Here is a 14,892-nt window from a genome sequence, read left to right on the forward strand (position 1 = left end):
TGTGTGTGTGTGTGTGTGTGTGTGTGTGTGTGTGTGTGTGTGTGTGTGTCTGGGTGGGGGGGGGCTCTGGGTGCCTCTCGTGATGGAAGGTCACCACCTATTTTTTCCACCTGCCCTGGCGTCAGCACTGCTGAATAATTCACGTGTGGCTCTCGCCTTACGTCGGCATGGAAACGGGCCATTATGCAGCAGTGCGGCGTCTGAAACCTGACACCAGATGATTGCGAGCTGTTGAGGGTGACAGTTGAGAGACATGTTGTAGAAGCGGCATCATTTCTCTCTCTCTCTTTCTTTGTCTCGTGACTTCCACAGCCCCTCATTTCCCCCTCTTCCCCCTCCTCCATTCCTCCATCAGCCTGTCATCCAACCATCCTCTCCTCCTCTCAGGAATCCCAGCTCCTCCTCCTCCTCCTGCTGCGAGGTGAGAGACGAGGAGGTTAGGGGAGTGTAAGCCTACTTCCTGAGATGATTGTTTTCAAATGCCAACAGCCCCAACCAAACACACACGGATGTGTGTGCGTGTTTGTGTTTGTGTGAGATCTGAAGTGTACAGCACATTGATGGCTCAGATCTCTCCACTGGATGATCTTCTTTTCCTTTTCCCCCTTAAGTTCGGCCACATCTCCACACTGAGTGCTCCTGTTAAGCTCTGTACCAACCGATAAAGCTGACAACTTCTTCATGTTTAAGGCCTCATCAGATTTCCTGCACTGTAAACAGCTAATTATATTCACCTCCTATGCTGCTTGTCCCCGTTCCTTTTTCACATGAACAACACAAACAGGAAGACAGCTGAATGAGGTCATTTTGTACTGTGACTGCTGCATCATGGAGGTCAAATATACATGTGTTCCTTCATCATGCCTGGACTGTCACGTTGTTGCTTCTCACCAATGTTGCTGAGTGATTGTGATCACTGCATCATCGTGTGAGGTTCACAGCATGTTTCTCACCGCTCTGTTTAATTTAATTACTTACCTCAGCTCAGCGGTGCTGAGAGGTGAAACACATGAAGTGTAATTGTTTTCTAGACAATGAAACTCAATAAAGAATGTGGTTGGAGTAATGACTAATGTCAGACACAGGCTGAGTGTAGAGGGGAGACAATCTGTCAGTGCTAATTAGTGAGACACATGACTCGTGCATAATCCAATCAGGTTTCATGTGTGTTTTTTATTTGTTGTTCATAAAAACAAATTGGGAAAACTGGGTAAAATGTTCCAAATTTCTCTTATTGAAGGAAAAATAAATGTAAAAACAAGCATATTAATGTAAATGTATGAGTTTTTTCATGTCTGCAGACTCTGAAGCTCATACATATGTATGTGGCATGTGTTTGCAGAGCAGTGAGCACAAACACCTTGAATGCATGGTTTTTTGTGTTGGCACAGAGCAGCTCCTCTTCAGCTCCCAGCAGCCAAATAAACATAATGAGGCTAATAAGTCAGATTTATTGCAGGTTTCTGCTGACTACTGTTCATAGCTTATGGGGATTTGGCTCAGAGTTTGGCTGTGAAGGCATCACACACAAGCACACACCATCAATATCAGTCCTAGCATCATTTAAGCTTGTAAATAGTGGTTTTAAAAAATGTAAAAAATCTTTTGTCAGGTTAGAAATCACAATATTCTTGAATCAAGTGGATTATCTTTGTACCAGTACAGTGATCAGCTTCATTCTGACCAAAATGTTTTGGTCGATTGCAGTCAGTCATTACAGTCGTCTTATTTTAAGCTATGACAGCACATTGGCCTTACCGATGGCCATGTCGGCTGGTTCATTCAATAAAAAATGGTGATCATACAACAGTAGCAAGCCTAGATCTGGATAATCATAAAAATACACTTATACACTGATCCTGCTGTCTGTCAAATGTCTTCAATAATTTTTAAGATGGTGTCATCATTAAAAAAAATGGTTTAGAACTACAATTAACAATCGTCTTCCTTGCGCTGCTGATCGACTCCTGTTCCCTCTCTTCTCCCTGCAGCTCTGTATGCCTAAAGGCCTGTCGTTCAGGACACAGGCAGACCAGCGTGATCCACAGTTCCACTCCTTCATCATCACAAAGGAGGATGGCTCTCGGACCTACGGCTTTGTCCACACCTTCTATGAGGAGGTGACCAGCCCACAGATCTGCTCTGCCATGCAGACCCTCTACCAGATGCACAATGCAGAGCACGCATCCAACAACCCCCCATCCTCCTCTTCCTCCTCCTCCTCCTCCAGCATGGACTCTCTTGCCAGCAGTTTAGACGAGGCCGACTCCCCCACCTCGTCATCCACCTTATCCTCTTCTCGCAGGGTGGGTGGCTATGACTCAACACGGGACACCCTCTACGTGTCCAAGGCCTTGTGTCTGATCACACCTATGCCCTTCATGCACGCCTGCCGCCGCTTCTTGTCGCAGCTGCACAGGGCTGTTACTGCAGCCACTGCCCCACCGCTGCCGCTGGAAAGCTACGTTCACAACATCCTGTATGAGGTGCCGCTGCCTGCTCCGGGACGCTCGCTCAAGTTTCATGGTGTATATGAGCCGATCGTTTGCCAGAGGCCCGGGCTGGGGGAGCTGCCGCTGGCTGACTTCCCCCTCGCAGAAGCCTTCAGTCTGCTGGGAGTGGAGAACCTGGTCCAGGTGTTCACCTGCACCCTGCTGGAGATGCAGATCCTCCTGTACTCGCAGGGTAAGGATGCACATGAATAAAGTCAGGATCATAGCCAGTCAGACAGATACACACTTGCATGCCTGTCAAACATACCTATCTGACTCATCAGGGATTTGTCACTACAAAGTCATCAGTGATACACATATCTCAAATCCATTCACGACTTTTCCCTCTTTTAGAGTGCGCCACTTCTGTTTACTGGAAGAGGCAAGACTTGATTAAGTTCACTTATCTTAGTATTTATGAAGCCCAATTTCAATTCATAGTACTTCACATAGCTATGCTGTAAATACCTAAGAAAAACACTGATAATGAAACTAGAAGAAGGCAAAAGGAAAAGTCTTAAATTTGCCCTAAGAGTACAATGTTAGAATAAGTCTCAGATCAGGAGTCCAAAAACACAGGCTTCCTCATTCACTTCAGTCACACTCCTCAGTTCAGCAGGGGGATCGGCTGAAGAGAAAAGTTAAAACCTAAACTTCTAATGGAGACAAAACATATGAGAGAATAAGAAACTCTTTCCTTCATAGCACCATTTTTCAGTGTGGTTCATATGTGAGTAGGAGTGGGAGTAAGTTTTGTTCAAACCCAGACGCAGGCTGTTCTGTTCTATGCACATTTCTGCTGTGAGGCAGGAAAAACTCTTACATAGTGTCCCATCAAAACTTTGTGACTCAGAGAGAAAGAGAAATTGAGAAAATGGTCTCAAGTGATCACGAAGAATCTCTGAAGTGCGCTAAAGCTTCAGCTACATTTGAAGCTAACAGATGCACAGCGATCAGATTTTCCTCCTTCTAGGTTTCCATTCATCCATTATTCACAGCTGCAGTGAGACAGGGGTATGTTTGGTGCTGCTTGTGCTGCTCCATATTACCCTCACACACAGAGCAAACACTTTGAAGTACTCTGCAGACTGAGATCACCTTTCGTCCTACATTCCTCTGGCCTACTCTTTCTCAGTTTCACTCTGTGCCTCCTCCAGTCTGCAGCACAGTGTGGAACACTTTCTCTGCAGCATGTTTGTTTATCTTGTATCTGCTAAAATGGGTCAGCAAATATGCTTCAGTGGCCGGTGATATAGCAGGGCAGCCCAAGTAAAGTCTGTGTGTGGGAAACACTGTAGATGGGTCTGTTGTCAGTGTGTTTGTGAGGGAGAGAGCGAACAGGCTGAACAAATCAATGTGCTGCACACACAGTTTTACCCATATTAAAGATTTAGAAAATAAAAAGTCAATATGTGGGGGTCAATGGCGGGTCACCACAAATAAATAAATGTATTTAAAACAGGGGTAAAATAACTCACTCGAAATCAGAAATTACGGATGGAAGATATTTTAAACTGTGTCCTTTGAATGAGGACTTTCATCGTATTTGCCCAAACAGGATTGTGATGTGGACAACGTCACAATGAATGAAAGCATGGTTGTCACTTTGACAGCTTAAGCTGTAAAACCCTGTACCACAGTTGTGTTTGTAAGAATATTTATGATCATATTTAAGGAGGCTGGCTTGCTACAGGTCTTAATTTAGATTGAGAATCTCATAATCGTTTTTATATTTTACAGAGTGTTTGCATTTGCATGAGTTTAGCTTTTCAAGGACAGTTGTGTTCAATGCTTTGCTGATTACTTTCTTACAATATAATTTTTCCTGTCACCTGCTTTCTTAAACTGACTGATAACCTTTGTCTGGCACGTGTCTCCCACCTCGTAGGTCGTAGCAGTCTGTCGAGTCTCCCTCGTGGATCTAGTACTCAAATTAGACAACAGCTACTAACCAGATGAAAGTATGTGTAGTAACACCCACACTAACCCACACCAGCTAAAACAAGACCACCACATTCAGGCTTGATAACCACAGATAACTAAATGAGAACAGTACAGTATGTGCAGCTTGGCTAGCATCTTTTGTCAGTCTGATTTCGTTTGTATGTTATACTAGTTTTCCTTTTAGTTTTGAGAAACATTTGAGTGGCGTCTGTTCTGACCATGAGTCTAGGAGCTCTTCTGGTGTGGAAGTTCAGTGAACACAGTGATACTTTCACACAGACAGACAGACAGACAGACAGGCAGGCAGACAGGCAGGCAGGCAGGCAGGCAGACAGGCAGGCAGGCAGGCAGGCAGGCAGGCAGGCAGGCAGACAGACAGGCAGGCAGGCAGGCAGGCAGGCAGGCAGGCAGGCAGGCAGGCAGGCAGGCAGGCAGGCAGGCAGGCAGACAGACAGACAGACAGACAGACAGACAGCGGCAGATTGACAATAAAATGCTGTCTTTCAGTGTGTCACAGACTGGCCAGGTTAGTGAACATGAGTGTCGATTACAGTCTGTTACTTAAGATCAATCCCTCTTTTTTCCCAAGAGTTCAGGAGTATTTGTATGGTGTCTGTCGATCAACTCATCCACTCCAGGTGTGTCACTGGAGCCACAGCTTGTAGTGATACCAAATGGATTGAGGATTAGACACTGTAATCTGATTGGCTGATTGTCTTGCTCTGTACTGTGCTGCAGTGCAGTGGCTCAGCTCAGAGGGAGTGCGTTTTGTCTGTCAGTAGGCCACAGGCTGAGATTAGAAGGCAGCTTGGGGACAGACTGTGTTTTGACTAGTAGGATATACTGTACTACTGGAGCACTGCTGTTAAGAACTGCACTGAAACTGTGAAAGGTCAGTGTAAAAGTAATCATCATCTCAGATATTTTCATTTAAAGAAATACCTCATTCTGCCTCATTTTACCCTCATTCTGAATTTGATGCTTGCAACACCTTTCAGAAACATTGGGACAGGGTCATGTTTACCACTATATCATATCACTTTTTCTGTTAAAAACACTCAGTTTGGGAAATGAAGACAGAAATTTGGAATGTGAATTATTTTTCCTGTTCTTGCTTGATACATGACTTAAGTTGCTGAAGAGTCTGGGGTCCAAAGCACAGTTGAACGCAGTGACTGTGGACCAAGAACAAAGTAGGCCCTCCACCTCCATGCATTCTTCTCCCTCATCCCATCATCCTTTGATGAAAAATGGGTCTCATTGTTTTATTCATCACTGTCTGTGTCGAAGGCCATCGCTCCTGGAGAAAACAATTAAAACCAGAACTCACTCTAGTGAAACCATCCCTGTTTTGTTCAAGTCTTCATTTGTCATCGAGAATCACCATTTGCATTCAGCCAGATCTCTGATTGCTTGACACGTCTGTCCAAGTGAGCCCTAATTTCTTCATAATGAGGGGAAAAAGCCCTGCATGAAGTGCCATTTTGCTGGAGGCAGATGATAGAAGGGAAAAGATGGAGAACATCCCTTAATGAGACTCTCCCTCACCATATGGTCCTACACTCCTTCTGATCAATCAGCAAGCAACTACAGCATGACAGGTAGAGGCATCATCAGACCCTCAGCCCCTCCTTGTTTTCCTCATAGACCTATTGGCTGTGACAGGTAGGGATAGGCGGGTGCCTTCGCCAATCATTAGGCACAGTGGGGGGTGGGTTTGGGGCATGTAGAAATGTCATTATATGAGAATCAGTGTAGTTAATTTACATTCCTGGCAGCCGTCTCTGAGCCTGACAGCCAATCATTACACAGAGGCAACTGATACTGTATGTGTATAAATTCCAATAGAAGCTGATATGTAAAGGAACGTTTCGCTAAATTTCTGCTTCTGCACACTATTTGGCCAAAAGTACATGATAAGCACATTATCTCCAGTGAAGGGGAATCTTTATGTTACAGCATACAGTGAATCAGTATGTAGACAACAGCATGCATCCAACATTGTGGAACAGTTTGTGTTTGGCCCTTTCCTGTTTTAAAGTTGACATGATGGTGCTCTCATATGCAAAGCCAGCTCCATAAAGAAATGGTTTTCCCAGTTTGGTATGGAGGAACTTGACTGGCCCGTACATAGCCCTGAACTCAGTCCCCTCCAACATCTTTGGGGTGAACTGGAGTGCAGAATGCGAGTCAGGTTTTCACACTAAAACAACACAAGGGGTTATGGTGGTGGGAGCACATTACAGAAATGTAGTATTAATGTTGCCACATAATCTAGCAGGAGTGTGTGACAGCATGTATGTGATTTGCCAATGCAGAATCTTTCTAGATGCCGTTGGGTTGTGTTGTGGCAAAAGTTGAAACCAGGTCAGCTTTTTTGCCATATCACCTAACATCAGTGACCAGCCTTATGAAAGCCTGCTGCATGGCTGTCTTCTCACTCTTCACACTCACTCGCAGCCACAAGATAGCAGTAATGTTTTTAACCCAAACGTGATCTTTTCTTTAACTATACCAAGTAGTATTTGTGCCTAAACCAAAGCAAATGGTGGCTGTGTTACAGTGTTAACCACATGATTACAAAAGTGCAGTACCCCTACTCCTGATACTCACCTACAGTCATATATGGTGTCATATATTGGCAGTCTTTCCCCATGGCGTGTCAATGTGTCATAGTCAAGGTTTATTTGATTTAGTCGATTTTTGTAGGTTGTTCTGGTTTGCTTTTGTGTTGCCCAATAGTTGACCATGGTTTCACACAGAATGAGTGATTTCTTGGTGTCTTTCTTTCATTTTTCATGGAATAAGATGCTTCTCTAAGCCTCTTTCATTTTGATTTCTTTGTAATCTTCCCTCCAAACAGCAATTTTCTGGCTCTTTTATTATATCATAACATTGTCAGGGTGCAGCTAAACTAAAGTCTATCATCTGTGCATTTGAAGACTGCCTTATGTCAGCTGTTTACCGCAGATAGCTAGCTTCTTCCCTTGTGAGACTGAGCTGGCCGTGTTTATCAGTCCCTGATGCACTGTTACAGTTTCACAATGACATGTCCCGTCCTGTTTTTCAGCATCCTTGAGCCCTGTCTCTGCTGGGGCTTTCTGCAGCACTACACTTTGTCATATCAGATTTGTTTCTTTTTAAATGATTGCATGCTTGCTCACCCAGCACTTGTATTTGTCATAATTTCAAAGGGAGTTTCTTTGACGGTGCAGCAAATGTTGTCAAATATGAATCAACCCCTCAGAAAGGAGCACCTTTAGCTATTTCTATGTGTAATAAAAATGGCGAATTACATTGTAGTTCAGCTAAGTTCAACAAGAAAAGAAATAGACGCTTTTAGACTCATTTTTCATCGTCTGCTTGTTTTTCCTCATGAGGCCTGGCTGTGTGAGCTTTGATGTGTGTCATTGTGAGGAAGGGGAAGAGGGTGAAATTTATGTGGTGTGAAAGAGTATCGCACAAAGGAAGCACTTTTCGAGACATGTCAGGTTATAACAGCAAGTGTGTTAATGAAGCCATCTGAGATGCAGAGGCTAAACTTATCCTGGCGTCATGTGAGCGGGAAGAGGAACGGCGAGGAAAGGATTTGCTGTAACATGAAAAGAGAAACAGGAGTGTTTGAGCCAGATTCTTTCACTGTTTCCCACAGAGGGCGTGTAGGAGACACTTTCAGCCTGTTCAGACTTGACAGAAAGCAAATAGACGCTTAAACATACAGTACGGACACACACACACACACACACACACACACACACACACACACACACACACACACACTCACACTCACGCCCACACACACACACACACACACACACACACACACACACACACACACACACACACACACACACTCACACTCACGCCCACACACACACACACACACACACACACACACACACACACACACACACACACACACTCACGCCCACACACACACACACACACACACACACACACACACACACACACACACACTCACACTCACACACACACACAGAGGTGAGATGGCTCTGATTGGCCTATCTTCTTTTTGTGCAGTATGGATGTAAAATTCTGTGGTTCAAACAGTGAAATGGAAAGATGGACAAAAAGAGTGATATGCATCACATCTTGAAAAAACTACAGTCGCACTAGTAGTTCTGTGAGCTTTTGTACAGAATACTATCTTTTGTAGTGGTAAAGGTAAAAATATCTGAGCTCAATGCTAACATCAGAATGCTAACATGCTCACAATTACACTGCTAGCGTGGTGATAGCAGGCACAGTATCATGTTAACCATGGTTATCATCATAATTTGGAATTTTATTCATTTATTTATTTATTTATTTATTTTTCATTTTGATAATTTTGGCATTATTTGTTAATTGGTGCTAAACACAAAATACAGCTGAGGCTGATGGCAAATAATTTCCAAGGTATTTGGTCATGAACCAGAGTATTCGAAAAATTAAAATATTGAGCTGATGATGTTGCTTTTACATTTATACTATTAAAAGGTTTTAGCCAAACACATTCAGGAAAATGTAGGTGATGTGTTTGCTGGATGGATTATGTTCACTGTCAACATTTCTGCATTCTTATACAATACAGAAAACACTTCAGTTCATTTTGGGGAAGGTTATAGACAGTCCTTTAAGTGCTGCAGCTGCTCGCAGCTCCCTGAGGCTATAGTTAGCCTAATCATGCTAATATGATAAAATATATTAGCTTAATGCCAGTGCCAGAATTCTAACATGCTACTGTAACGTGCTTTTTAGCTGGTATAATGTTTATGTTTTTGTTTTGTTTGTTTCTTGTTTTGTTTGTTTGTTTGTTTTTCTTAGATTAGTATGTTAGCATGTTAATATTTACTAATTAAAAGTAAACAGGATAGCCAGTCCAGACCAAGGTGGTGAAACTAAGTAACTGACATTGCCAACAGTGGAGCCACACAACTAGCATGGCTCCAAAAAAAAAGAGGGGAAAGCCTTCAAGTACCACAGGTAGGTGGTATTTAAATGTGAGAGTGAGCGACAAATCAGTAGTTTGCCTTGCATGTGTTAACCCCAAAATGTTCTCACTGTCTTATTGTACATGTACAGTTGTCCTCCGTCGAGTTGTAAAATCTTTGTTGGTTTCCCTTCATATATTATTCAGACTCTCAGTCAGGCTACTTTATGCCATGTGGGAGTGAAAGTGTGTGGTTGTGTGGCTGCTGACTAGCATGTTGACACAGGATTGTACAGGTTCACTCAGTATGTATTAGAGGAAGTTGTCATGCACTCATGGCATTAAGAGCCTTTATGTAGATTAAGTGCTTCTGTGGATGTTATGCTGAATTGACACTGTTTAGGGGTTGAAATGTCAGGAGGAAGGTCAAAGGCAACAAACTCTGAAGTCAAACTGCATCTGTAGCTTTCAATAACCACTCTTTTAATGTAGCCTGTTTAATCATTAGGTAAGATTTCAGGACACAAATGATTTGACTGGATAGTGGGTTCATAAAGTTTCATAAATGTGAATACTGTGAGAAAACATGTTGAAGTGAAGCAGTTAAATTTGACACACACACTCACTTTCTGTTTTCCTGTCACAACTTGCCTGTTTGTCTGTCATCATGCCCGATGCTTCTAGATGGCCTGCAGACAAATGGAATACAATCATTCATCTCTCCATCCATGAACTGAATGACTTGTTTGTTCTTTGGCCTTTTTACAAGCACTGGTAATCATTGAACAGAGACGCACTGCAGGTGCAAGTGCAAATATGTGTAATGGCCGTAATAGATATACACACACGCATTTGTCACTTCTTCAAACACATGAATGAAAAGAACGAGTGATAGCAGTGATTTACTGGACTGTGTGTGTGTGTGTTTGTGTTTGTGTTTGTGTGCGTGTGTGTGTGTGTGTGTGTGTGTGTGTGTGTGTGTGTGTGTGTGTGTGTGTGTGTGTACTCTGCATTTATGAATCTGATCTTGTTAGTGTGAAGCATAAAAAGTGTTCTTCCCACTTATCAGCGTCACAAAGTCACAGGGCTTTGTATGAATTTTAGGTGTTTGTTTGAACAACATGCACACACTAACACACTACATTTACACTTATACGTTCTCTTCAGCGGCTGCTTCTCGTCAAGTTTCTCTTGTTGAATATAAATCAGTGTAGTCTGTGGTTAAGGCAGTGGAGAGCCTAATGCATGTTCAGTGAAAGTGCGTACATTCTATACAGTATGTGAACATATAGATAGGAGGGCATGACATGACTGAGCTAGATGGAATGAAAGGGATTGACAAAGGGGGAGGGGGTGCATGAAGAAGAGAACCACTGATTGAATAAATCGGTATAACGGTATGTTATTTTTTATTGCTTTTTTCCCCTTTCCTCGAGATTGTGCAGGCTTTTTCACTCTGGCCATCATAATAACGTCTGAAAAAACGTGCTGAACTCAATACTGAAGCCAGCCTGCAACCACTGGCCTTAATCTGTTTTAGAGAACAGCAGAGGCAGCGCTCTCAGACACACACCCACATGTGAAAACGCAATTGAGAAGAATCCATCAGAAAGTAATTCCTCTTGTCCTGAACCCTAACTCACTCTCAGATTCAATTTGAATCACTTGATTAAAGTCTCTCTTGCACAGCAGGATTCTCACATATGTATATGTAGTTCATAAATCTCTCACTCTGTCTCCCTCTACTCTGTTTGAGGGTCTATATAGTGCATTAAAATCATACTTGCATGGTAGAAGAGTTCATTGAAAACACATCACTGACTTATTTTCTTGTACAATGTAGAAAGACCTTAATGTACTGTAATAATCTGAATATGGATCATTGCCTCTCTTTCTCTCAGCTTGAGAGAAACTATTAAACACACACTAGTGAGCCACATTGTTTCACTATTGGCAAGTTCCTTCACTGACATATGGATTAATTCCCATGCCTCTTAATTCCTAATTATTTGATATTATTCACTTGATTTTATTGTCTTTATATTTCCCTGTGCTCATGTCCTTGTCCTTTTTTTATTGTTTTATCTGCCTTATCTGATTTTATTTTTATTTTGTGAAGCACTTTGTAACGTTGTTAAGAAACATGCTATATAAATAAAGTGTATAATGATAATTATTATTATTATTCATCCCTGAATATGTCAACAAACACACTATTTGTTGGCTTAAAACAACAGTCACCAGTTGTTTTTAAGATTCACCTTCAGGAACCAACACACTTCAACAATCAGAATAAACAGAATAACACTTAACTACTGCTTTTCCTAAAAGTAAAGTGGATATTGTTAGATAATGTGTTTTGTAAAAGTAATACTAATTTCTTCTTTTAATAAACAGATATCAGTGTGAACACTAAACAGGTAATTGACTAGGAAGTGCAGTACAGAAACTTCAGGACGCTAACACACAAAGCATGGAATTACAAAAAAAGAGGCTCATCACTCTAGAAACCACCATTAAAATGCCTCATTGCTCATCTGGTTTGTCAGAATCAGAAGAGATCAGAGTGATGTAGCAGTCTCCTTCCAATATGTCAGAAGTATCTGCGATGTTGGATTCAGGTTCAACATTATGACCTTTAATCAAAGAGCTCCTCCATCTGTGCACAGTAATAGGGCACTGTCACTGTGTTTTATGGGATTTGTCTTCCTCCCTCCTACAAGATGAAGCCACAGGAAACAAAGAGAGCTTGTCGGTTGTCTCATATTATCATGTTTCCTTCTCTCAGACTACCAGCGGCTGATGACAGTGGCTGAGGGGATCACCACCCTGCTGTTTCCCTTCCAGTGGCAGCACGTCTATGTTCCCATCCTGCCCGCCTCTCTCCTCCACTTCCTGGACGCTCCTGTCCCCTATCTGATGGGTCTGCAGTCCAAAGAGGGCGCCGACCGCTCCAAACTGGAGCTTCCTCAAGAGGTACACAGCCAACCTGTGTATGAGACAAAACATCCACTTTGGGAAATGTGTTTTTAAAATTCAAAGCAGTTTTTATCCACAATGAAAACAATAAGCCATTGAATAGGGTGAGACTTCCTATGTTACTTTGGATAACAAAGTAGAATCGTCTCTTAATTAGTAATTTGTTTCTCAGCTCGAGACACTCAGGGACACGTCTGTACATGAATACTTAGTTTCAAGCTGTTTAAAAAAAAAAAAAAAAGACGAAAAGACAACCTTTATTTTTTTTTCGTCTTGATTTGCTTTCTGATATAATCACTAAGGGGACTCCAAATCTTAACGAGTGTACAAAATGAGTCAGATGAGGAGGAGTAGCTAATCTCCAAATAACGACGAAAAAGCCACATCATTGAGCTACTTTTCAAAACAAGGAGGGCAGGTAAGTTTCCTCTCTGTCTAAATAAACCTGTTAACTATAACAATACAAAACCCTGAAGCCTGCTGGGTCTTAATTGTAGCTTTAGGAGGCTTTCAGAACAACCCGGAACAGACTCACATCATTTTCAGACTCATTAGACTTTTCCGTGCGCCCTTGTTCTGTGCGAATGTGGAAGCTTCTGCATTTTTTTATGCTTCTACACTCATTAGTTGCGATTTTTCCTTTAATTTGCACCCATTTGTATACATGCTGTGCTGTATGTAATGTAATGTAATGTTCACATTTGAATCTTGAACCTGGGCCTTGGGTTAATACAAGTTTGAAAAGAGGCTGTTACCCCTGAGCTTTCAGTGGGGTTCAGGTGAGCAAGTGTGAAAGGCCTTTGATATGTTTAGAAATTCAGACTCTGGGATTAAGGGGTAAAACTTAGGGTGCAATGTCTGCCTTACGTTTAGAGCCTTACGTTTAGATTCTGGTAAGATTTGTTGACTGTATAAACTATAGTGGAAAGTACCCCACAAGTGTGGTAAAACACATTTACTGTAAGTGTGTGTATGTACAAGCTGCTGCACTTTGCGGTTAGTGCTCATTGCTGCTGACAGTACATTGTCCAAGGCCAAAACTGAAAACAGCACCACACACACACACACACACACACACACACACACACACACACACACACACACACACACACACACACACACACACACACACACACCGGCAGACTACCAGGCTCCTGTTCAGAGAGACAGGAAATTACAAAAAAACACCTTTCTGTTCTGAGCAACCTTACACACATACACACACACACACAATAGGACAGGGAATTACCTATTGTTCGTCTACAAATTCACCTCAAGGCAAAGTGAGTCTGAAGTGGATTTCAGTCACTGCTTTTTTCTTTCTTTCTTCTTCTCCTTTTTATTTTAGCCCAAACACTTGTCAGACAGCGAGGAGGTGAATGTGCTTTGGATTTAAACCAGTATTTAGCCCAGTGCAGGGTTGCAGTTAATGTGTGTGTGTATTCATGTGGTAAAGTGAGATAAGGCCCCAACAAAGCGGAACATCCAGGCTTGCCGGCTTCCGGCTTTGCTTACATCCCCCAACTCCCAGCGCTCGTTAATCCGGCACATTCCGTATGGATGCTAATTATCCCAGCCAGCTCTGGATGCCGCCATGGAGCACCCACAAGCCCGTCTGCCTCTCCCCCACACGGGGTGCTCCCCCCTGCTAGGCTAGTGAATCTCCCTATGTTTCTGAATGATCCTTTGAAGTGGCAGTGCCCCAGAAATGGACTGATGATGAAAGAATGTCTCAAAGCAAAACAGGGAGGAGATGATGAGAGAGGGAAAATATGGATCTAATTGGGGAATTAATGCCAGACAAGGTTTGCCTTTTTGAACCCTGCGCTTCAGTCTTGGTCTTCTTCTTTTTAGCTGATGTCAAATGTTAACATTTGTTATTGCATTGCGGATTGCGTGGCACTATTATCTGCTTTCTTTCCTTGTGTATGTTCAAGTATTCCTTGCAGGCTTTAGATCCAAACTAGGCCATTCTTTGTGGAGATAAAAATGTTTGTGAGATGCAGATTTTGCATGGGTTCTTTTTCTTTTTTTCTTTTTTTTTAAATCATCTCCCAAATCAGTGAACGGCCTCCTGTCCTTGAGTGGCTCAATAAGCTGCACTTAGATCTAACTGGACACAGATGAGTTTGTATCACTGAGACAGTCACAATGACTCAGTCCTGCACCCAAAAGCACACAGCAGGGAAAGATCCAAACCTGAGAGAGCCATCTTTTGCTATTTTGCACATGCCATTTTAGTGAATTGTGTTGTGTTTGTGTGCATTCTTTGTAGGATTTTGCTGCAACAACAATATAGATAGATCATAGAGGTAGAAAGTATACTATGAGCTTCACCAAACCCAGATTTGAGAGCTTTGATGCACATGACAGTAGTCTTCTTTATGGAAGAGTTAAGGTGTAACAGCAGCAAATGCATCTATGTGCGGCATCCTGATGTGTGTTCAGGCACAACCCTGAGGTACCTGGTGCAGATATCATATTTTGTCTGAACCCTATTGCTGTCTGTGTTCAATATATTTAAATGTGTAGCTCTAGTTTATT

General features: G+C 42.4%; 1 protein-coding gene across 5 annotated transcripts in view; it reads left to right on the forward strand.

The window, feature by feature from the left end:
* Window positions 1-14,892, forward strand: part of dennd5b (DENN/MADD domain containing 5B) — a 73,411-nt gene that overhangs the window by 36,943 nt on the left and 21,576 nt on the right. For all 5 annotated transcript variants that reach the window (XM_070991965.1, XM_070991961.1, XM_070991962.1 and 2 more), the window contains 2 exons: window positions 1,992-2,685; window positions 12,158-12,345. In XM_070991965.1, the coding sequence (XP_070848066.1) occupies window positions 1,992-2,685; window positions 12,158-12,345 (882 nt within the window). The remainder of the gene's footprint in view (window positions 1-1,991; window positions 2,686-12,157; window positions 12,346-14,892) is intronic.

The sequence above is a fragment of the Chaetodon trifascialis genome, chromosome 22 (genome assembly GCF_039877785.1).
Source record: "Chaetodon trifascialis isolate fChaTrf1 chromosome 22, fChaTrf1.hap1, whole genome shotgun sequence".
Taxonomy (NCBI): Eukaryota; Metazoa; Chordata; class Actinopteri; order Chaetodontiformes; family Chaetodontidae; genus Chaetodon; species Chaetodon trifascialis.